The 22,216-nt window shown below is 41.5% G+C and overlaps 3 protein-coding genes, 1 long non-coding RNA gene and 1 other non-coding gene across 10 annotated transcripts in view; 1 reads left to right on the top strand and 4 right to left on the bottom strand.

Annotated features, from left to right (window-relative positions):
- Positions 1 to 11,655, bottom strand: part of LOC125746995 (calcium/calmodulin-dependent protein kinase type 1-like) — a 54,773-nt gene extending 43,118 nt beyond the window's left edge. The window contains exons 1-3 of one of the 2 annotated variants that reach the window (XM_049021641.1): positions 11,511 to 11,636; positions 9,220 to 9,232; positions 3,296 to 3,412 (exon numbers count right to left, since the gene is read on the bottom strand). In XM_049021641.1, the coding sequence (XP_048877598.1) occupies positions 3,296 to 3,412; positions 9,220 to 9,230 (128 nt within the window). In that variant the 5' untranslated portion in view covers positions 9,231 to 9,232; positions 11,511 to 11,636. Of the gene's footprint in view, positions 1 to 3,295; positions 3,413 to 9,219; positions 9,233 to 11,510 lie in introns of both variants that reach the window. The other variant, XM_049021642.1, reaches the window with a different exon arrangement.
- A 3,831-nt stretch (positions 11,656 to 15,486) lies between these two features.
- On the bottom strand, positions 15,487 to 16,560 carry spcs1 (signal peptidase complex subunit 1). Its single transcript, XM_049021677.1, has 4 exons — positions 16,393 to 16,560; positions 16,037 to 16,096; positions 15,867 to 15,953; positions 15,487 to 15,748 (listed from the first exon to the last, which is right to left on the bottom strand). The coding sequence occupies exons 1-4, from the start codon at positions 16,426 to 16,428 to the stop codon at positions 15,620 to 15,622; spliced, it is 312 nt and encodes a 103-aa protein (XP_048877634.1). The 5' UTR covers positions 16,429 to 16,560; the 3' UTR covers positions 15,487 to 15,619.
- Positions 16,561 to 16,722: 162 nt separating this feature from the next.
- Positions 16,723 to 20,916, top strand: glt8d1 (glycosyltransferase 8 domain containing 1). Of its 5 annotated transcripts, none has more exons than XM_049021646.1 (10): positions 16,723 to 16,845; positions 17,130 to 17,168; positions 17,301 to 17,399; positions 17,495 to 17,681; positions 17,764 to 17,881; positions 17,959 to 18,043; positions 18,345 to 18,457; positions 19,237 to 19,403; positions 19,594 to 19,706; positions 19,797 to 20,916. In XM_049021646.1, exons 1-10 carry the CDS (start codon positions 16,842 to 16,844, stop codon positions 19,976 to 19,978), a joined length of 1,107 nt encoding a protein of 368 aa, XP_048877603.1. In that variant the 5' UTR covers positions 16,723 to 16,841; the 3' UTR covers positions 19,979 to 20,916. The 5 variants fall into 5 exon arrangements, with proteins under 5 accessions (XP_048877603.1, XP_048877605.1, XP_048877601.1 ...); XM_049021644.1 differs by having other exon boundaries at positions 16,724 to 16,845; positions 17,489 to 17,681; XM_049021647.1 differs by having other exon boundaries at positions 16,751 to 16,849; positions 17,489 to 17,681.
- LOC125747014 (uncharacterized) lies at positions 20,511 to 22,187 on the bottom strand. Its single transcript, XR_007399131.1, has 4 exons — positions 22,060 to 22,187; positions 21,715 to 21,798; positions 21,237 to 21,275; positions 20,511 to 20,953 (listed from the first exon to the last, which is right to left on the bottom strand). It is a non-coding gene; the product is annotated as an uncharacterized LOC125747014 (long non-coding RNA).
- LOC125748209 (small nucleolar RNA SNORD19) lies at positions 21,110 to 21,179 on the bottom strand. Its single transcript, XR_007399489.1, has one exon. It is a non-coding gene; the product is annotated as a small nucleolar RNA SNORD19 (small nucleolar RNA).
- Positions 22,188 to 22,216: the final 29 nt, after the last annotated feature.

Genomic DNA, 22,216 nt, shown 5'->3' with positions numbered 1-22,216 from the left:
TCATTAATTTGTTCAACAACGAGTCTACGACAGACGCAAGCATAATCTGCGGTACACCATCTCACTCAACAAACCAACTGCCATGGATTCGTACAGGTCTTGCAGAGCTTCCGGCATGAAGGAGATGTGCGACTGACAGGCTAATCAATAAGATAAAATGTCCGGGGTTTAACCCTGTGGTGGAAAAGGGTGGAGCAGAGCAGTCCAGATTCCAAAGACAATAAGTGGCAAACAAGTGGAGCATTCCACTGTCGTCCCCTTGGGCGCGGGGCTGCTAGCGTGTGGCAGGGAGAGGAAGAGGCCTCGTTAATTTTTTGGAAAGGGCATTGCTATAACCTTAAAGCAAGCAGTGTGTTTATACTGGATAGAAGCCACTTCTGAGAATCAGCTCTTTAAAAAAAGACTTTGCACAGCCTAACTGACTGGCACACAAATGGGTCCAGCATCAAGGCCTGTGTGTAAACAGCTGGTAAACAAAATAAACCAGCTCTTCCATTACATGAATATTTAAATCAAATTGTTTAATGTGATACGATGACGCCAATCCTACTTTTCCCACGGGAAGTAAAATTTTCTACCTGGAAAATGTAACGTGATTAAATTGCAACAGCACTGGTTCTACGTCTGTAATTAGATTTCACAAAAAAGCACCACCTACACACCAATTCTACGAAAAACAGATAGAAACAAAATGTTCTACCTGATGCAATGGAATATAAATAACCTCAAAATATGTAACTGAAAATTATGTATGGCAGACAAATAAATAAATACTTCCAATCTGATATCGAAAGGTATGTTATTCTTGCTTTCATTTGCATTTATTTATTTAGCAAATACTCTTGGTAAAGTGACATATAAGTGAAGATCAGCAGAACAGGTCAGACAGGGTCTCTGGTGCAATTCGGGTTAAAGGTCTCACTCGTGGGCCTAAGAGTGACATCGTTCTGCCAGTCATGGCATTTGATCTGGCGACCTTCTGATGACCCACAGAGCCACGACCAATAATTTTTTGTTGTACACAACATTTGTTTAGACGCTCTACACTGTCTCAACACCTGGGCTCAAATATCATGTATTACCTTTATAAGTACAAGGAGCTCAACCTTGGTTCCACGCACACACACCCATAGTTTATTTTGAACTGTCATGCATACAAAGCCCTCCCCTGAGAATGTGCATCCTGCGGTTAGTCCAGCACCAGGCTCACAGCATGAAGCCCACACTGCAAGCACTGGCTCGCAGCATGAAGCCCGCACTGCAAGCACCGGCTCACAGCATGAAGCCCGCACTGCAAGCACCGGCTCATAGCATGAAGCCCGCACTGCAAGCACCGGCTCACAGCATGAAGCATGCACTGCAAGCACCAGGCTCACAGCATGAAGCCCGCACTGCAAGCACCAGGCTCACAGCATGAAGCCCGCACTGCAAGCACCCACTCACAGAATAAAGCCCGCACTGCAAGCACCGGCTCACAGCATGAAGCCCGCACTGCAAGCACCAGGCTCACAGCATGAAGCCCGCACTGCAAGCACCCACTCACAGAATAAAGCCCACACTGCAAGCACCAGGCTCACAGTATGAAGCCCGCATTGCAAGCACCGGCTCACAGCATGAAGCCCTCACTGCAAGCACCAGGCTCACAGTATGAAGCCCCCACTGCAAGCGCCAGGGTCACAGCATGAAGCCCACACTGCAAGCACCAAGAACACAGCATGAAGCCTGCACTGCAAGCACCAGGCTCACAGCATGAAGCCCGCACTGCAAGCACCGGCTCACAGCATGAAGCCCGTACTGCAAGTGCCGGGCTCACAGCATGAAGCCCGCACTGTAAGCACCGGGAACACAACATGAAGCCCACACTGCAAGCACCGGGCTCACAGCATAAAGTCCACACTGCAAGCACCGGGCTCACAGCATGAAGCCCGCACTGCACACACCAGGCTCACAGCATGAAGCCCTCACTGCAAGTACCTAGGTAACCGTCAGGCCATCCAAGACACGAACATCTCAAAGGAAGCAAGCCAAAGTGAGCTGCCGGGAACTTTCCGGAACACGTCCTCCTCCGGCAAGCTTCTGTCGCATTCTTCTGTTCCCTCAGCTGAGCATTAAACATCCATTTAAAATGAAAAATCTTTTTTTGCTGTAGTTTCTTAAATTTGCCCTATCCTTTTTCTCAAAGGGATGCTTTCTGCTATTTTGGTCCTGGGTATCTCAGCCAAGATTATTTGCCTCTCAGCACGGGAGGCGAACCTGCAGCGTGATTCTGCCTGTGGACGGCCCGTCGCTGGGATAAACCTGTGCTTTTCCAGCCCGCTGTGTTGGCAGGATGAGCTGAGTCAATTCGCCGCCAAGCCACTCTGCCTGGTCACGCGGCTGTGCCCATTGCCCAGAGTGTCCCTCCTGCCTTCACTGCCACCAGAGCAGCCTGCCTCCTCCTGCTGGCCTCCGTCACTCTCATGTGGTATCACAGAGTGCCTGGCTTGTGGGAAAACTACCTCATCCACTCAGTACTCAGTATTTCTGGGGTCCTGTGCACACCCACAGCTCAGCGATAACGCCAAACAAGTCCGGCTCTCCCCAGGGACCACCATTTACTGTAAATAAGTACATTTCTGTAATATTCCGGGAATAACCTTCCAATAACACTCATCAACCCTAAACTCTATATAACTGGAGAATTAAGATGGAAAAAAACAGAACTTTTCCCCTTTTGCTCATTTTTATGACAAGATGGCGAAGTCAAAACATGACCTTCTTCCTAAATAAATTCCGCATCTAAATTCGCGACCAGCTGCCCAGGGTTACGTCAGAGATAAAACTACGTGCCGACGGGATGCAAACACATCGTCCACTCCGCCGTTATCAGCCAGCATCAGCTATTTGCTTTTCTTAACTCCCCGCAAACAGGTGCGGGGCTGCCATCGCATTGAGCCATCGCTAAAGCCCGATAATGACAGAGAGCAGAGAAGGTCCCTGCACTCCAGTAATGACACCCAGATGGATCCCTCCAGGCCAGCGGAGATGTTGCTCACTACACTGCAGAGGAAAAGCCATAATCCTTAGCTGCACAGTTAATCAGCAAATACCAGCACCATACAGGTTTGCATACACATTAAAAGTTGAAGAATACAACAGCGTCCATGGAAACAGACCACAGAACTTCGTTACAGAACACATTCAATCCTCTGATTAAATTCACTGCTTTTTCTAATAAGAGGCTGAACCCAAGCACAAAGGTTATTCTTAAATTAGATTTTGTACTTCAAAAACCAAAAATGCTGAAAATACTTACGTGCCCAGAACTTCTTTGAAGTCATAATTTTCCTTAATATCTGAAGTTTTCTTTTTCCAGGTGTTGCTGTCGTCACCCAAAGGCATCTTGCTGTCACTACGGTCAGACACGGGCAAGCTGGGAAGGAGAATTTGAGACAACTCAGCAACCTCAAAGGCTTTGAAAAGCACGCTGCTCCAAACGACCTCGCTTAATCTGCCAGTCCAAAATAACCACTAAAGTATTTCTTAGCTGCAGGGAGATAAAGGCGAGGCATTAGTGTTATATGGTCACATGATTTCACAACCATGAAGTTCCTAAGGAGGGCAATGCTTAAATGTGCTGCTAAAAGCTTGACAGGCCACATCAGCATCCTGCACCCAAAGAGCAGGTCAACGCTGACTGAAGATGACTGATCTATGATTGGACGCTGGAGATCACTTGGCCACTTGGCTGCGATCAACACTGAAAATTTCCATAAAAGTTGATCAAGTTTCTGTGTGTGTGCTTGTGTGAGTGAGATGTGTATATTATTCATGAAATATGTGAAATATACATACACACACATACACACATACATCAGGGAGGGGGGTATCACTCTTTGTAGTACACAGGGCATACACAGATGCAATAACTGAGGTTGGTGATGCTGCTTAACACAATTCTTCTGACCCAAGAGAGTCAGCATACTTTCATTTCTACCTCCTTTGCAGACATCTTCCTGTTCACCTGGCCCAAAGCAGTATCTGATCACACTTAATCGTATCCGCCATATTGCCCGACTCAGGCATACAGTCACTTCCACCTTCCCTTAGCAAGGAATCCAGAAATCCCAAATAGAATCAATTTCCAACCAAGAAATTAGAGGTAGCAAATTACGCAGCTATGTGATAAAAAAGAAGAGAGAGAGAGAGAGAGAGAGAGAGAACTGAGTGAAGAGTGCAAACTTACCTCTGACAAAGGGCTCAACTGTAGAGAAAGGGGACTGGTATTTTCTCCTGGCAAAAGACTAGCAGATAGTTCCAACAAGGAAGCAAAGGAATAGAAAAAAAGCACTAATCCTGTAGGGAGAGTGTGACCAGTCAAAGGGTCAACCCAAGTGTTTACTCACAGTAAGCCTTACACTTACTTAATCTGCCCTTTTACGCACTCAGTAATTAAATGCAGCAAACATGGAGCATGAGGGACATTCCCAGTATATACACATATTTGTTCCTTGTGTGTCCACTGTATCTCACCAGTTCATTCATTAAATTATTGAAAAGATTCATTGAAAATACACATACATACTTTGGGTAAATTCTGTAAATGTTTAGCGAGCAGAGAAAATTTCACCTTCAAAAACAGTAAAAGATATATAATACAATTTTAAGTATAATTTAGATATCTAAAAAAATCTTGAATTATGGTATGCTTTTATAGTCTTTTACATGCTTTAAACAAAGACCGTCCATCCATCCTTCCATCCATCCACCTATCCACCCATCTTGTATCCACATGTCCTCATCTGGATCATAGGGGGCAGCAGAGGGCACAGGGCCAAAACAGACCTTTACATTCGAACATATCCAATTTCACGTCATGTAATTTGGATTTTAAAACACACGTTTTTCACCTTTTTTTAGGAAAGGGTGGAAGGTGGACTGAAAGTTTAGAAAATGATTTCAAGCTTGGTTGCATTTGCTAAGTTACTCTTTGTTCCTTTGCCAGGCTGGTAGCAAAGCAAATGCACAGTGTATGGAGCATTAATACCTATCAGTATGCAGCACCAAACGAGGGCCCCACTTCAGGGTATCAACATTTCACAGGATCCCTTAAAAGTAGGCTTGTAATAATTATCTTCAACCTACATCAGCTGAAACGCTTGTTGACACATCACAGATGCCATACATTTTTAGTGCAGGAGTGAACTCCACACACACAGAGCAAGGGCCATATGTCAATCCAGACTCAGGGAAGAGGACCCTACAGAGCCCAGTGTGCCAGTGTGAATGCTTACGAGGAACTAGCAAATTCTCTATGTCGGATTTAAAACAACGACTAGGCCAGAAATCCATTTACTGTGGGGGAGGGTAATAAAGGTAATTTAGGTGTTAACACCGTCCTGAAACACATCACACATTCACGTGTGGGTCACTGCATTTACAGTGTAGAGTATGTTTCAAGAAAAGACAAGTAGCATATTGACCCTTAAATACTCCCATTGATCGATGCCACTGGACAATAAAATCACTAGTAGTATCATTACTCTGCCTGCATTCCAGAGCAGATTAGCCAATAAAACGTGAACACAGATAACCGCAGTCATTGCATTATGATGCTGTTATTTATGAAATTGTGACAAGTTGAATAAATAAGCCGTGTCTTCGGTGGAAGATTTGTATCAATATTTTTATTTTCTGTCATCCAAGTTTCAACTACAGCTTGGGTCAGAAAATTAATGATACATTATATGTAGATGTTCAGACTATTACAAATCTCATAAGAGGATTTTAAAAAACTGTTAAGTGTCCCACATTACAGAAAATTATGTCAGAGTTTCTCACCAGCAGCCAATGTAGTACTTAGATAATATAAAAAAGAAAAAATCAAGCTTGTCTATAAATGGTAAGTTTTACTCTCCCCAGTCATTACTACTTCACTGTCCCCACACGGGCACCTCAGGACCCCACACAGGTGCCTCAGAACCACATTATGGGTATCTCAGGACCCCCACGTGGGCGTCTCAGAACCCCAAACAGGTAGCTCAGGACCCCACACAGGCACCTCAAGATCCCACACAGGTGCCTCAGGACTACATATGGGCACCTCAGGACCCCAAATGGGTGCCTCAGAACCCCAAACAGGCACCTCAGGACCCCAAATAGGAGCCTCAGGACCCCACACAGGCACCTCAGGACCCCAAATAGGAGCCTCAGAACCCCAAACAGGCACCTCAGGACCCCAAACAGGCACCTCAGGACCCCAAATGGGTACCTCAGGACCCCAAACGGGCACCTCAGGACCCCAAATAGGAGCCTCAGGACCTCAAATAGGAGCCTCAGGACCCCACACAGGCACCTCAGGACCCCAAATAGGAGCCTCAGGACCCCACACAGACACAATTAAGCTGCAACTGGTCTTCCTAACATTTTCACCGGTGAGCAGAAGAATAACAAAATTTTAACAATTATTTTTCAAGGGTTTCTTAATGACCCTATACAGTCTGTGAGGCTGGAAGACAGACCGATGGGTGGCTGGGTTTCAGCCATACAAGTATTTCTCTGCATGTGAAAGAAAACAAATTATAAAATTTTATTTTACTTATTCTTTTGTAACTTGTATGATTTAACTGGGATATGATAGAGTACAAGTTCTTTTGTAGTTTCTTCAGATATTTGCATATGTTGCTGTCATTTGATCTAATCTGTTTTTCTAAAAATTTATTTATTTTATTACCCAAAAGGCTTGTACTTAATCAATTAATAAAAAAAATCATAAAAAATTTAAAATGCGTTTCAAACGCATCACTAATTCTATTTTTCTAGGTTTGAATAACTCTCATGCTAGATCTTAATAATTCAGATAGGGGTATGGGGGTGGGGGGGGGGGGGGGTTACGTAGACAAACAATTATTTTAATCAAATGCAGCAACAGACATCCCAACCTCAAGCCATTGGTTAATAATTGGAATTGGAACTACGTAGCTAGTAAACAAAAAGAAGGTCTTTGTCTTGGTCCTACATTTCTTGAATTTCTGGAAGCATCAGCCCAAGCTGCAAACAGTAAGCCATGTCGCGGTTTAAGATGCACGACACCCGTGCACAGCACAGTAATTCCAGGTTTTCCCTGAATCTTTAACGGCGTGGTGATGAAGCAGACAGTGGAGACAGGATGTCCCCTGCGTGTCACTTCCTGGTGTAAAGGCCTGAGAGGAAAAGCATCCTTACATCGCCCAGTCAGCACGCCACAGCAGCCTGATTCACTGATGCTGTGGGACGGCTCTGAGAGCCTTCCTTGAGCGGGGAAGGGTGCACTTTGCTCTTCAGAGGTTTCACCCTGGACGACTCAGCAAAACGAGCCATAACAAGTAGCAACCGGGTTCCCAAGAAATATGACACACCTCTGATGCCATCCCTTAAGGGTGTGCTAAGGGCCAGCTTTGTAATGGGAGTGTTACCTGTTACCATTCACATTTACCCCCTACCTAAGTACAAAACCCCAACGCTGAACTTCACAGTGAATCGGAAACAAAGAGAACAACCTTCTAGATGGGGACCGCTCCTCTTGGATGTCCCTGAAGCAGAGCCCTCCCTAGTCATGACAACCATTCACACAAAGCTAGCGATGCTGGTGACGGGTAAATGCCCTTGGAGGACCGCTGCCTTCCCTTTTGTTTGGAGTTAGCACTGTGCATGTTTCCATGGAAACGCTGTAGAAATTAAGGCTGCTGTGAACACCGAATTGTGGCTCAAAAAAATAAAAGGTGACAGCAACAGCACTTATTTCAGGCCCCTCACTGTCCGTAAATACATGCAGACACCTCCAGGGGGCGGCACGTTTGCAAGGGCAGCCGAAATAGCCCAGCGATGCCGAATGAGTTTATGTAACAAGTAAAGGTTGGAGGACAGAGGATCATTTCAGTCAAATACATCTGAGGTACATGTAGAGTTTTGCATATGTTTCAGCATCTACTCTACAGAGCTTTAGAGAAACAGAAAGAGGAAATAGTCAAATGTCTACAAAAAAGTTCCCCCTAAGTCAGTTATTCTAATTTGACCGACCAACACAGGAAGTCAAAATTAGAAGCTGTGAGAATGCCCTCCCTGAAACAACCCTGAACAAATATGAAATGCAGAATATCATTTAAAATATATATATATACTTAAGATACAGGACGAGAAATGTCAGTGATGTGCCCAGTGTCTCCAACAGTGACCAGTCGGTGAGCAAGGAATTCATGTTTCAATACCACAATTTCTTCTAGCTTGAATGTTTCTCATCATGTCTGCCATTTCTTTGCTATTTATTCAGTTTTAGTCACCTCAAAACAGTGTTCTTTTGAAAAGCATGCAATTAAATTCTACAAGAATCCCATTGCTTTGCAGTGCAAAAGGTCGATCCTTAACAGCAGTCTTAAGATCAGTACCATCCTTTTCATGGATATCTGCTGCCACACTGGTCAGATATAAAGACATAATATACAAGAACAGCAGGGATCCAGCACTGCTGGTGCTCGAACCTCTAATAAAAGACATCAAGGCATTTTCAGGGCAAATTAAATGCAAAAAGATTGTCCCATTTACAAAATTGTATCAGTCTTTATATATTAGTGGGCATTTCTTCTTATCTGAGACTGATGACAATTTGGTTGTATCTGTAAGCGCATGGAAGATGCCAGTGCATATAAACATAAAAAAAGTGAAGCTGATGCTTGAAACAGAAATCGTCATACACATGCCTGCGTATGAAGGTGATCTTCTGTATTTCCATGTGTGTCTGTCATGCAGAAAATGGCCAACAGATCGCTTTTTTTATGGTGTTTGAGCAGATTATTACAAAGCCTCTATGCCTGCACTGATATTACAGCAATACGTAGGAAAATCCATTACAGGATAATGGATGAATTCCTTTCACAAGAACGTAAATGAGCCTTGTGGGCCGTTAACAGAACAAAAGCACTAATTCCAAGATTTGTGACGACCAGCAATTAAAAAAATTTTATATATAAAAAATAAAATTAGCGCATGCAGGTCAACATATCAGCACGATTCAGAGTAAGGAAAGTGTTGAGTTCTGTGTACATTTTTTTCTGAATATCTCATGTTAAAGAGAGAAATAAGGAAATAAACATACATCAAGCTTAACTAAAGCATGTGTTTATACACATATGGGTATGTCTTCATGCAACATTTACCTGCCAGGCAAATATTAAAAATAAAACGTTTTAAAACGATTGTACTCACTGATTTCCCATTGCTGCACGGTGGACAGAAGAGACAGAGACACTGTGACATCACAGCCAGCAATCGCGTTCTGTTGCTGTGAGAGGTTGTGACGCACGGAGACGGCCCATAGCGAGCGTTTCAGTGTGCGGCTCAGTTCCGATTTCGGCATCGCAACCCCCCCCCCCGCCACCACCACACACACACAGGGGGGTGGGGAATCTGGATTTCAAGGCCCTCCGTAAACAGGCCGTCAATAAGTGGGCAGGTCCCATCCTCTGTACAAGTAATAAAACACAGCCCAAACCAAGATGGCACTGAACTGTTTCAGTTGGATCTTACAGGGACACCTTCCATCTCGATACCCTGTTAGACGTGTCCTGGACATGTATATGAAATGTCATAACCAGCGAGGTTCTCCAACAGCGCAGGGTGGGGGCACTGCGGAGCACGTCACACAAGAGGCCAACACACTGCAGATAGCCTAGTGGTCGGTGGCCCGTTGCGACACTCCCAAAGCCAAGTTCTGGTTTCTGACAAACTAGTTCATAGAAAAAAATTCCAACAATAAAAACCAGCATCTATCCAACACAAGTGTGTAGGATCCGTGCACCCTCTTATCATCATATTCTGTGTTGGGACTTCGCCAAAACTGAATTCCTGAATTAACCCAATAAAAAACAACAGATGTGCATTAAGATAAATCACATACCAGGAAGACCATCCATTTGTTTCTGAAAAGGAATCAAGTAATATTTTTAATTTAAGGTTTGTCGAGGAAATTCTAAATCTCACTGGCCGTTATAATTTCCATCAGCAACTGACATTATGAAAATTAAACATAGCAATATGTATAGCTATGCACCTATGAAAAACGTCACAGTGACGGTACCTGTAGTCATTTGGAGTCCTGTCATCCCTATTAGGTGAAATTTTGTTAGTATATCAGTTAGTAAATAAATAAACAAACATATAAACACATTTACAGGGATTCCATGTATTCTGTTTCTGGGTATGCCTAGCTGCGTTGTGACACTCATTTGCCCACGAAAGAAAGATCGTTTCTGGTCTGCAATAATAAAGTACGGATATTCGCTTCCTCAAACGGCATCCACTACATGAGGACCCACCATATCTGCCTACCAGGAGCAGCTTAATTTCTGCTGTCAAGCCGTTTGACTGGTGCTATGATAAAAAAAAAAAAAGCTTGATCTAAACCACCCGCCCAGTTGCCGGCGACATTAAGCAAATCCGTTTTTATTAATTGATAAGCAGCGTCATTTTCAGCATAGCAGCATGGAGCGAGGCTCTAAGCATGTACGATTTCGCTCTTTCCCTCTTTCCATTCATGGTTTACATGTCGATATTGTATTTAAGAAAGCAGTGCATGGCTTTTTATTGGACTTTAATGTCTTTTTAAATCTGACATGCTTTCACAACCTTTTTACATGTTCTTACGAGAACATATTATACACCACAAATATGTGTGTGTCTGCATAATGCCGGATTACTGATACTGCAGTATAGATTAAACACTCTTGACTCTTCGTTTATCTGTTAGGCAGCTATGCCAGGTCCGGTAGGAAAGGCGTGTAAAATGTCGAAGTCAAAGGACCATAAAATGTATCTCATTAATGGCTTTCATTCATTCAAGGCGTCAAGATTCAGATTTTGCCATCTAGTACTTCATTTGCAAGGCTCTAATAAGAGTATCAAATACTTTAAGCACCCTTCGCAAATTTTCCCCGAGTCTAAATCAACTTGGAAGGCAGGTCTATATTTTATTTTCACGTTATACCTAGGACAGTAACAAGCAATAAAGATCGTTTAACAATTAACAATCTTGTTAATGATATCAGCTATTCGGAAATGTCAAGCCGCTAACAAATGTCATTCTGACGGTCAGTTGTATCTATGTAATGAAATGTAAGGCGTTATAATTTATATTAAATGTTGTGTATCTCTTTAGGTGCATTTCATGGAACTTGATCATCTTCGCCTGTACGTTTTGATAGTTGATTAGCTCGCTAGCCGCAGGGCTGCCTTAACATAATATAACAAAACGCTTGCCTGCAAACTGTTTCGTCTGTGCATACATCTTCACTTTAAATAATAATACAAAAAGCCGAATTTTTCATAACTGTACATAAATATATATTTCTGCAATTCCAGCTAGCACGCATATTCCTGGATAAAAATGATATATACTGTAATTACACATACATTTTTATCTCCACGTTCACACAATGGACAGAGACGTAATCGCAGAGTACGATGTTGCACCGACGCAAATTTCTAAAATTCAACCCTACCTGAAATTTCAGTAGCCTGGAAATCGCCGCGTTTCCCCACCAAAACACCGCCGCTGTCAGGATTTTCGATCGCAAAAAAAGCCAGTCAGACCCTTCGCCTGTCCAGCAGCATTCTCTTGACGTCACCACCACCAGCGACGGAGGCAGGGCCCAAAGGCGTGGTCTAGACCGCTCTGAACCAATCAGCCTCCTCTTCGCTGTTCTCCAGTGACCAGGGCTTAGTTCGTGATAGGCTCCTGTTTCTGGAGGCGCTCTACCTTAGAAGTGCTGTTATTTATCCCTTACAAGGCTATAGAATTTATAGACAATTAGAGTATAGTGGACGTAACATTTCAAATTGATCTAAACGACTAGAAAGTATGTTAAAATCGCAGAAAAATACAAAATTACTCAAACATAGATGTCGGTGGCCAAATTATTTAAATTGACGAATTAAATAGACATTTACCTGTTTCGCATTAACGATCAGATTCATCATGCATTTTTTTCAATGAAAATACATTATATAACGACACTGTAATGATTTGTTGGGTTCATAGTAAGGCCATTTAACATTTCGTATCTTCAGCTTGACTTCCGCTATAACCAACTGCCACTTCATATCTGAAGATGTCAGTATAATGCCACCTTTTCGGCCATCCCCTAAATTTGTCTATGACACAATGAAATTTTGAAAATGTCGCTCATTATTGTTGAATTTTCGAAAATAATTGTAATTCCGTCTTCCCCATTTTATCTTTATTTTATCAATTTGCGCCATCTGGTGGCACAGTAACGATGCAATTATGCATGTCCTTAATTTACAGATGCCAGTCTTAACAGTTTATGATTAAACTCTCATCTTATGGTTTTACATACATTTAAACAATACTTTGATGGATTTGACATGTTTGACATGTGGAGATATGCAGATCGATGTGGAACTCTGTCACATTCGTCCTGTCTTCTTGAACACAGTAGGTACTGCATGTTTTGTTACTGTATGCTATGCAATATTTGATGCAAAATAATAAACAGAAAGCAAGTTTTATTGTATTCCCATATATATTTCACATACAGGAACTTTTACAACATTCAATTTCTGAGATTAGGCACTGATGTTGGACGTAAAGGCCTGGATCGCAATCTCCATTCTAGTTCATCTCAGAAGTGTCTAATGGGGTTGAGGTCAGAGCTCTAGTCAAGTCACTAGGTTTTATTGTCATTTCAACCATACACACAGTATATAGAGAAATGAGATGACGTTCCTCCAGGACCATGGTGCAACACAGAGCAGGACAAAGACAGAGCGACATCATAAGTGCAGACAGGACAGCATAACAGTGCAGACTGACAAGACAACATACAGTGCCAGTTAACGGTGGTAACAGTGTGGATACAGTATTTAAGTTACTGGATGGTAGCAGCAAAGGACTCTATGTGAGACAGTCAAGTTCTTTCACACCAAACTCACCCAACCATATCTTTATGGACCTTGGAGTGTGTAATCAGTGAACAGGAAAGGAAATTTCCCCAAACTGTTCCTACAAAGTTAGAAGCAACGGACTGCCAAAAAGCAATAAGACATCTCTTCACTACCATTATCCCTCCTCCACCAAACTATACAGTTGGCACAATGCAGTGAGGCAGGTAATATTCTCTTGGCATCTGCCAAACCCAGACTCATCCATCAGAGTACCAGACAGAGAAGTGTGATTTGTCACTCCACAGAACACGTTTCCACTGCCCAAGAGTCCAGTGATAGCATGCTTCACACCACTGCATCTGATGCTTGACATTGCGCTTGGTGATGTGAAGCCTACTTGCAGCTGCTCGGCCATGGAAGCCCATTCCATGAAGCTCCTGGCACAGTTTTGGTTCTGGGGTTAATGCCAGAGGAAGCTTAGATCTGTGAAGTTACTGAGTCAGCAGAGCACTTGCGCCTTTTATGCTCAGCTCTTCACAACCCCACCCTGTTACTTGAATTGTTCCACCACTTCGTGGTTGAGTTTCTGCTGTTCCTAAATGCTTCCACTTTGAAATAATACCATTTACACTTTACTGTAGGATATCTAACAAAGAAGAAATTTCAGAAACAGACTTATTGCAAAGGTGGCACCCTATGACAGCATCACACTTGAATTCATGGAGCTCTTCAGAATGACGCATTATTTCACCCAACTGCATGGCTAGGTGCTTGATTTTATACACCTGTGGCAATGTGTCTGGATGAAACACCTGAATGGAATGATTGAGAGGTGTGTCCCAGTACATTTGCCCATGTAATTTATATATAAGATCATTTTATTTACTTTGCAAACACCATTTGTTGCAAAACAAGCATTTACAAGCATTGATACAATTCATATTAATTCACTCTATTAAATTATCGTATATTCAAGTTTAAATTTATATAAGCCATCATAAAACCTCTAACCAAATAACTGGAGGGAAGATAAAGCAAAAGTCAACAGCCCTTGGCATCATGGGGTGTTTAGCACTTTTCACCAAAATCTTAAAAATGGTACTTGTACAACAAGCGTGTATGCTGGTAATCTACTGCCTGCCTTGCTTGGAAATTACTCCGGAATAATGCATCCGCTAAATAAATATAAATGCTACTATTCTCAGACAGGGAACAAATTATCCATAGCACAGCAGTATTTATAAGTTGGTAAGGGTGAAAAGGAGCAGGTAAGATGATACCTCTATGTTTCTGTGAAAAGGAATTAAAGTTTCAGGTATCAGCAATCAGGAAAAAAGAGATTGAACTATCAAATGGTTATCTGATCCCCACATTGTGTCTGAGCCGAGATAACAGCAGCAAACCAAAACAGGGAGCCTGAATAGTGTACACAAAGTACATTTTTTTGTGTACATAAAATACAAAACTAAGAAAGTTGTGATATTTTGTAAGTTGCTAGATTTCTGCTTGAGGTGGCAGTGTGACTCCTTAGTTGTTAAACTAAAGCTAAATCTTGAAATATAACTAACTACCCATTTCCAAACATTTTCAGTATCTCCCCAGTTGTTTGCCACTTTAGACCTCATACTCTGCATACAGTTGTTAATCCTCTCTGATCATGATGTCGTGACATATCCTTTCGATTACAGGCAGTCTCATGTTTTGGATGCAGCAATGCACAGCAAAGGGTGCTTCATAAGGCCTTATTTTGCAGATGCAACAGGTCACAATAAAAGGCTCCTGTGGTATACCTACACATTCACGATTCTGATACTTCTGTTATCATTCACACCTCCTTCTTGCATTGAGTTTTAACATTAACAGTTGTGGCTTTAAAGGGTTTTGTAAGTCTTAATATGCTCTGCTTAGTGTGCAAACAAATTGTCACCTTATTGTTTTTTTGTCATCAAACTGATTGGCAACAAAAAACAATACAATATGCTCAGGGTATTGTTATAGATTTAGTTTTTGAAACAGATTCTTCATGTGCATTTTTGTTATCAAGAAAATCCATAATTGGTTTTCAAATACATCCATCCATCCATCTTCCAAACCGCTTATCCTACTGGGTCACGGGGGGTCCGGAGCCTATCCCGGAATGGGCACAAGGCAGGGAACAACCCAGGATGGGGGGCCAGCCCATCGCAAGGCACACACACACACACCATGCACTCACACATGCACACCTACGGGCAATTTAGCAACTCCAATTAACGTCAGCATGTTTTTGAACTGTGGGGGGAAACCGGAGTACCCAGAGGAAACCCCACGACGACATGGGGGGAACATGCAAACTCCACACAAATGTAACCCAGGCAGACACTCGAACCCGGGTCCCAGAGGTGTGAGGCAACAGTGCTAACCACTGCACCATCATGCCACCCCCGTTTTCAAAATACAATACGTTACAATTAGTGCAAGGAGAAAAAAAATACAGTACTACCAAATATTGCTACAGCAAGTAATCTACTTGTCCCGCTTTAGTTGTAATTTATAATAGACTCAATAACATTGAAAAAGCAAATGACACAAACACATTTTTTTTAGAAACATTTATTAAACTCAAGGGCATATTTAAAGTACAGTCAGTGATCTAAATTTCAGCAACATAACAAAAAGGGCAACCGATGTCAATTGATAAGGTTCACATGCAGACAGTGACTGGTTACTTGTGCTTTCTCGGCTTCTTCAGGGTTTCTTGGGGCTTCTCTCGCGCGTCTCCCTGCGACTCTGCCAACACAGGCTGCCAGGCCAAAGGGTTTCTCCGGTACATGGGCCAGGGGGGCAAAGTGAGCTAGAACCAATCATATTTAATCATTTAAAAAATAATATAATAAACTTTATACGATCTAGCTACATCGAACAACGTACTACATGTCTGTTAGATGCACTATCTACGCAAAATCACTCACCAAACAAGAAATGGCGAAACCACCCAGTACAATATAAACCGTCCAGCCGAACTGTTCAATGATCAGGCCATATATAAAACCGATTACCTGAAACCAAATAAAATGTCAAGAGATTGGCTAACAGGCATAATTATTATACTTGAATGAGAGAAAAAAAACGAAAAACTTACTGCAGACACCAGTATGATTCCTTGGAAAATCTGTTCCGCTAACTTTTGTCCTCTATAATCCTAAAAGGAAAGCTGGTCGGTTTAACTGAACACACGGCAAGTATGAAAAACAGGCAAGCACAAAATAGGAAGCTGTTGCGAAGCATGGCAGATCTGCAAGGACAGACAACACTGCATGCCATGGATAGTATCCCAGTTTATCTAAAGACAGAAGTATAAATTAAGCAAAACAACACAGATTGAATGTATACATGAAACATTTGCAAATATGTCATGGCCGCTAAAAGGTCGGTTATAGGACGCATACGTATATTTCAACTTACTGATGCCTATTGTATTGTACATATAAGACTCACCATGTGCGTCGGAATTGAACTGAAGATTGCCTGCATCTTAACAAATCTAACGAAAAAGAAAAACAAGTCACACGTTTATATAAAGTACTTAGCTTGAGATCTAGTGAATGAACCTTCCGGACTAATAAGGAGACGTAGCTAAACCTTTCTGAAGGCCCCGGTCACTTACGTAATATGAAAAGGCCCCGTTTGTAGTCTTTTTAATGTGTTGAAATTAATAGGGAAAAACATATAGGAAATGTATAGAGAAACAGATTTAACACAAATGCGGCATAATATTTATGTTATTAATACGCAACTGAAAGTGCTATATATATGTTGGATTTTCGTAGCGTTAAAAAACAGGCAGATTTTAAGACACCTATTTTAACTGCACTGTTAACTTACTGCAAGAAGCTGTGTATGTCGAGTTGGCGTTTTGGCTTAGAAGTGAAGTTATCGGGAGTATTATGAGTAAGTGAGTGTTTTTGACCGTTTTTTTTTTACAATATGACATTCTGGAAAAATTAAAATATAGAGCTTTCTTGTAAATTCACATGGCTGTGTTTCAGCTTATGCTATGTAAAATTGCCTGAGGATGGTGTCGAGCTGTTCTTCATAGATTGTGATAAATTATATATTAATTCCAAACTTCGTGAATTTAATGTGAAGTCATTTTTTATTTGTTTTTGAATAGTAGTTTATCTCTTGCAATAATTCTTATGAGTTGGTGTCGTATGTGTGGTTTTATGTTACAGGTTTATTTCTCAGATGTAGCGAGATGTCAGCGCGAAAAGGTCAGTCTGCTTTAAAAACTGTTTTCTTAAACTGACATTGGTCGTGTTTGTACTGAAATCATGCATGGCATTGCTTTGATTTGTAAGATCACCCCTTGTCATTTGCACATTATATTGTATTTTTTCCTGCAGTAAATGCAATCATCGTGGTGCTGATCGGAATTGTATTTCTAATTGTTGTGCATCGGAATCTACTAAATCTGAATGACTTTGCAAGAACTGATGTCTCGGGTAACTCTTTTGCAATATGAATTATTAAATGCATGCAATACGGACAGTACATCTCCAGAAACGCTTAATAAAATTCTTTTGTTCCCAAGACACAGTGCATGATGTATTGCCACATCTGAAGCAGAAAGCTGCACGGAGCGGGGTTGAAGTCCCAGTGCTTATTACGGCTGTCGAAGACAGACTTGGTGCTTTGGTGGCTGCTATAAACAGTGTGTACCACAACAGTAAAGCTAATGTTGTTTTCTACATTGTAACAACAAATGACACCGTGGATCACTTAAAGTAAGTGGGAGTTATTAATCAGTTTTTAAAACAAAATCACCTTTATTCTGTTTTATGGCGGTATATATTTTTTCGTTTGCAGAACCTGGATAAGCCAAACCAGCTTGAATGAAATCAAGTACAGAATTATCCCGTTTGAACCACATATCCTACACGGAAAAATATCCAGTGATCCACATAAAGTCGAGGCAGTGAAGCCGGTAAGAACGTGTCCTGTAGTCTACTGAAGAAAAAAAAAATGTATATAAAAAGTCTAACATCTTTCGTTATTTTGCAGTTGGCCTTTGCGCGTTTTTATGTGGCCACGTTCTTGCCTCATGCAGAAAAAGCGATCTATTTGGACGACGATGTCATTGTACAAGGTACTAGCATGCAAGAGTATAAGCGGAATATGGACATTGGTATTTAATACATGAGCATGTATTTAGTACTGTAATTAAAGCTCTGGATTCCAGACAGTGTAAGGTTTTGTAAATATGAAGAGCTGGATGATTCTGCTGCACCAGTTCAGGTTAAATGCAAAGGAACACTCAGCCTCCACCTTCAGGTATTAATACAAGGAATTTAACACTGTAACTGCACAAGAACTTATGTGTACAATTTCTTCCGTGGATTATTTATTCAGTTGAAACTAATAGTGCTTGGCATTGAACACTGCTTCAGGCGACATCCAGGAGCTGTTTGACACTCATCTCAGGGCAGGACATGCAGCTGCGTTCTCAGATGACTGCGATTCCGCTTCTTCAAAAGGAATTGTTCGTGGGGCAGGGACCCAGGTGAATTACAGTTCCCAAGATACCTCGTTAGAAGTGCTGTTTTTTTAGACTTGGTTTTAGGAATTGTGAAATTTAGTTTACGTTGTGTGTTAAGGATGTCTTTCCTTGCTTCTTTTATACACTTGTGCTGTCTTACCTGTGCGCATTACGTACATATGTAGCAGCAGTCCAGGCAACATTATCTCATCTGGTGCACTGAATATGGTTGTTGTGACAATAAAACCCTACTTTACTTAAGAATCATTAATATTCATACCTTTTTAGCCACTGTACTGTAGTTTTAGTATTTAATAGTAAGATTTTATTAAAACTACTGCATTCTTAGCTATGTAATTTTCTCATGAATGACACATTTTAGACATTATTCTTGCCTCACAAATTTTGAAATATTACGACAAACACAACCCTGCCACCACCTACATTTTTAATTAAAATTGATTTGGTATGTTTCCCCCCATGTATCAAGTAGATTCAGCATGTTTTATTTGCAGAAAGTGCATTGAAATACTCATTCAGCCTAACTCAGTGCACGGAACAGTACATGATAAATTGGCAAACAGGCATGCTGTAATCCCATGACCATCAGGAACATAAATGACACATTTCCATTCACACAAAGTGCAGAAATACTGCAGTCGTCCAGCAGAGACATTCATCATGCCACAGATGGGGGGAAGAAACTGAATCCGATTATCAGCATTCTGATGTTGCATACAAGAGTTTATGGGTGAGAAGAGTTTGTAGCCTTTGGTAGATTTGATTTCTGCCCTTCCACATAGATCAACTACATTGGCTTCCTGGACTTCAAGAAAGACACAATCAGAAAGCTTGGGATGCGGGCCAACACATGCTCGTTCAATCCCGGCGTCTTTGTTGCCAACCTCACAGAGTGGAGGCTGCAGAACATCACAGGCCAGCTGGAAATGTGGATGAAAAGGAATGTGGAGTGAGTGAATGTTGCCCTACCGGCGTTTGGTCCCCTTGTCGTAGTCATCTTAAGTGAACTAGTTCTGATGAGCTTCGAAGAGGAGGTAACAGATCTGGAAGGTCTAGAATATGAATGTTTATGAAGTATATTTTTAATACCCTGAAGAGTGAGCTTAAGTGTGGTGTTGCTTGTTTTGTACCATTTGCAGAGAGGACCTCTACAGCAGGACTCTGGCAGACAGTGTGACCACACCCCCTCTGCTGATTGTCTTTTACAAACGCCACTCCAGTATCGACCCCATGTGGCACGTTCGACACCTTGGTACATCCCTAATCTTGACAGATTAGCCACTTGTCATTCAGTCAATCTGTCCTTCATCACATTTGTTCACCTACCAATCTGTCTTCTCAGGAACTACTGGTGCCGCAAATCGCTATTCTCTCCAGTTTGTGAAAGCAGCCAAGCTCTTACACTGGAATGGGCACTATAAACCATGGGGGAGAGCATCTTTCACTGACATCTGGGACAAGTGGTACGTGCCAGATCCAACAGGCAAATTTCACCCCGTTCGAAGGCATGTGGAGGATAAGTAAATCAGCTGCACCTATATGGACCAAGCCTGCGTTTCTCTCTTCTCCTAGAACTGTTTTGATGTCTCAGGAAAACGTACTACATAAGAAACCATTGGAACGTTCTTGTACAGGACGGCCACCATGTTTGCTACATATGTGGTGTAGGTTTTAGTATTAAGGGCAACCAACAAGCACAAGCGTGACAAGTTTCCACTGTGGTTCGCGAAGAGTTCGGGAAGATTTCATTCCTTACACCCCTGTAATATTCATGTGGCATATCAAGATGTCATTTTTGCTTAATGACTTTTCCGTTTAGCTACACCTCTCACTTTCTTCTGCACAAAAGATTCTTAGCACACTAACTCACTGTTCTTAAGGATTTCAAATCATGTTGTGGTAGCTGCTGATGGATGAGTTATGTTCTAAGATGCCAGGATTTTTTACCACTTGGGAAATTTCCCCCGATGGTGTTGTGGATCTTCAGGGAAATATTCAATTTGATACTTTGAGTATTAATGTATGTATGGACAAAATACAGCAAGTACCCATCATATTGGCAATATTATTAAAGTTTTTTTTTTAATCAAACTCTTGACGTCTGTGGCAGGTCCTTACACTGTTGATGTGCACACTGTGTTTAGTTAGGATAATTAGGGGATTTTAACATCTTTAGTGAAAAACCTTAGAGAAGTAGCTCCATGACCTCATGCAGTCTTGTTTCTTAGAGTTTCCTCAGGGACATCAAGTACCAGTGTAAGCTGAAAGGACGAGATGTCAGCCTACATTTGCCTTAAGGGAATCTGCGTTTGAAGTAGAAAGTTTGAAATCTTTCAGCATGAAATTCTTTTTATACAGACAAACATTTTGTGTCTTGGTACATGCTTAGCATGTTTGTACAGAATTCTTTTTAAGTGACCCTTTTTGCAATAATAAAAACTTTGCTTAAGACTGAAAATCCATTGATTGGGTGAAGTGGTTCTGTTCCTCATGTTGTTCCTGGTTAAAAAAAAAAAAAAAAGCAATTACACGTTTTAAAATGAACAGGCTCCCTTCCAACAACAACAAATGAAGAGCTATAGCCACATTAATTTACACTGTGGTGCTGTGAGTATCCTACATTTAATGTAAACCTGAGCACCACTGTTAGTCTGGCACTTCATTGAGATCAGAGTTGGATTAGAGTCTTCACTGGAATTCAAGACATGTGATTTCCTCATTTCTCAGTCAGCACACAGACTCCCCACAGCATCCCACCTCCCAAGAGAGGACGCCATCTTACCATTCCAGCAAGGTTTCAATTGCTTATGTTTCATGTGCTCTTGAACAATTCCATGGGTCCAGGCAGATCAAAGAAAAACAGAAAACAAACATTGCATAAAATCAATTGTATACGCAGCTTCCTGAACTACTTAAAAAATCAATTTAACGTTTAAAATATAGAATGACATTTTACACATGGACATATTTAACGCAGACTACTAAGCTTATGCTTAAAGTAGGAGCTGCCGAATACAGACATAGCAAAGCGCCATGCAGAGAATGCAGTAGTTAAAAGGTCTACACTAGTCTATCATCCAATAACTGCAGCTCTGTATAACTATTAAAACAAGTTCGGAATTAGATATTATCGTAGTACAAAGACAGGCAAGATCACAGTTTTGCCCAAATCGAGTTAAAAAACGGGGCAGATCATCTTCAGACACCCCTAAGACTATCTGATCAAACCAAATTGGTAATATCTTACCGAAATAGCTTACCTTCTAATTAAATTGCTTTTCAGTTAACAAAAATCGTAGTTTGCTGTACAAGCATATACTGCACCAAATCAGGATCATGCCGGCCTACTCAAGATATCGTGTCAGTCGTGCATCAAACAATTCGTTTTAATATTGTAATTAAATACCCAATGACCCAACCAACAATTAGCACGAATATATATCCATTGGTCATTTATTTATAACTAATTATAATTCATTGGTATAACCGGTTAAGATGTTTACAGTACTTTCTTAGACACAATGCACTTAAAACGGACCACATCACAAACATCTATCATCTTGCACAAATTATTAACCTCACTACGTTGTTCTCAGTAAAAACACCTTTTTTTCTGGACATTCCATGCTGTCGGGGTTGATCGCCTCCGCGTCCAGCACAAGGAACGAAGCGCTTCCGCGGCAAGCGGCAGGTAGCGTCATACAAGCGTCATTGATCTGGAATATTTCAGCCAATAGAGGATAAGAACTTCCGCTAGTATAC

The sequence above is a fragment of the Brienomyrus brachyistius genome, chromosome 8, assembly GCF_023856365.1.
Source record: "Brienomyrus brachyistius isolate T26 chromosome 8, BBRACH_0.4, whole genome shotgun sequence".
In the NCBI taxonomy this organism is placed as follows: Eukaryota; Metazoa; Chordata; class Actinopteri; order Osteoglossiformes; family Mormyridae; genus Brienomyrus; species Brienomyrus brachyistius.
This window is presented reverse-complemented; position numbering and strand designations above follow the sequence as displayed.

Coding starts and splice junctions, on each gene's coding strand:
- spcs1 (XM_049021677.1), bottom strand. CDS start 16,428: ATGCAGGCAATCTTCAGTTCAATTCCGACGCACATG. Junction 16,097..16,392: donor GTTCAATTCCGACGCACATG/GTGAGTCTTATA, acceptor CTTTCCTTTTAG/GATTATAGAGGACAAAAGTT. Junction 15,749..15,866: donor GTTTCGCCATTTCTTGTTTG/GTGAGTGATTTT, acceptor GATTGGTTCTAG/CTCACTTTGCCCCCCTGGCC.
- glt8d1 (XM_049021644.1), top strand. Junction 17,682..17,763: donor GACACCGTGGATCACTTAAA/GTAAGTGGGAGT, acceptor TTTCGTTTGCAG/AACCTGGATAAGCCAAACCA. Junction 18,458..19,236: donor TTCGTGGGGCAGGGACCCAG/GTGAATTACAGT, acceptor CCTTCCACATAG/ATCAACTACATTGGCTTCCT.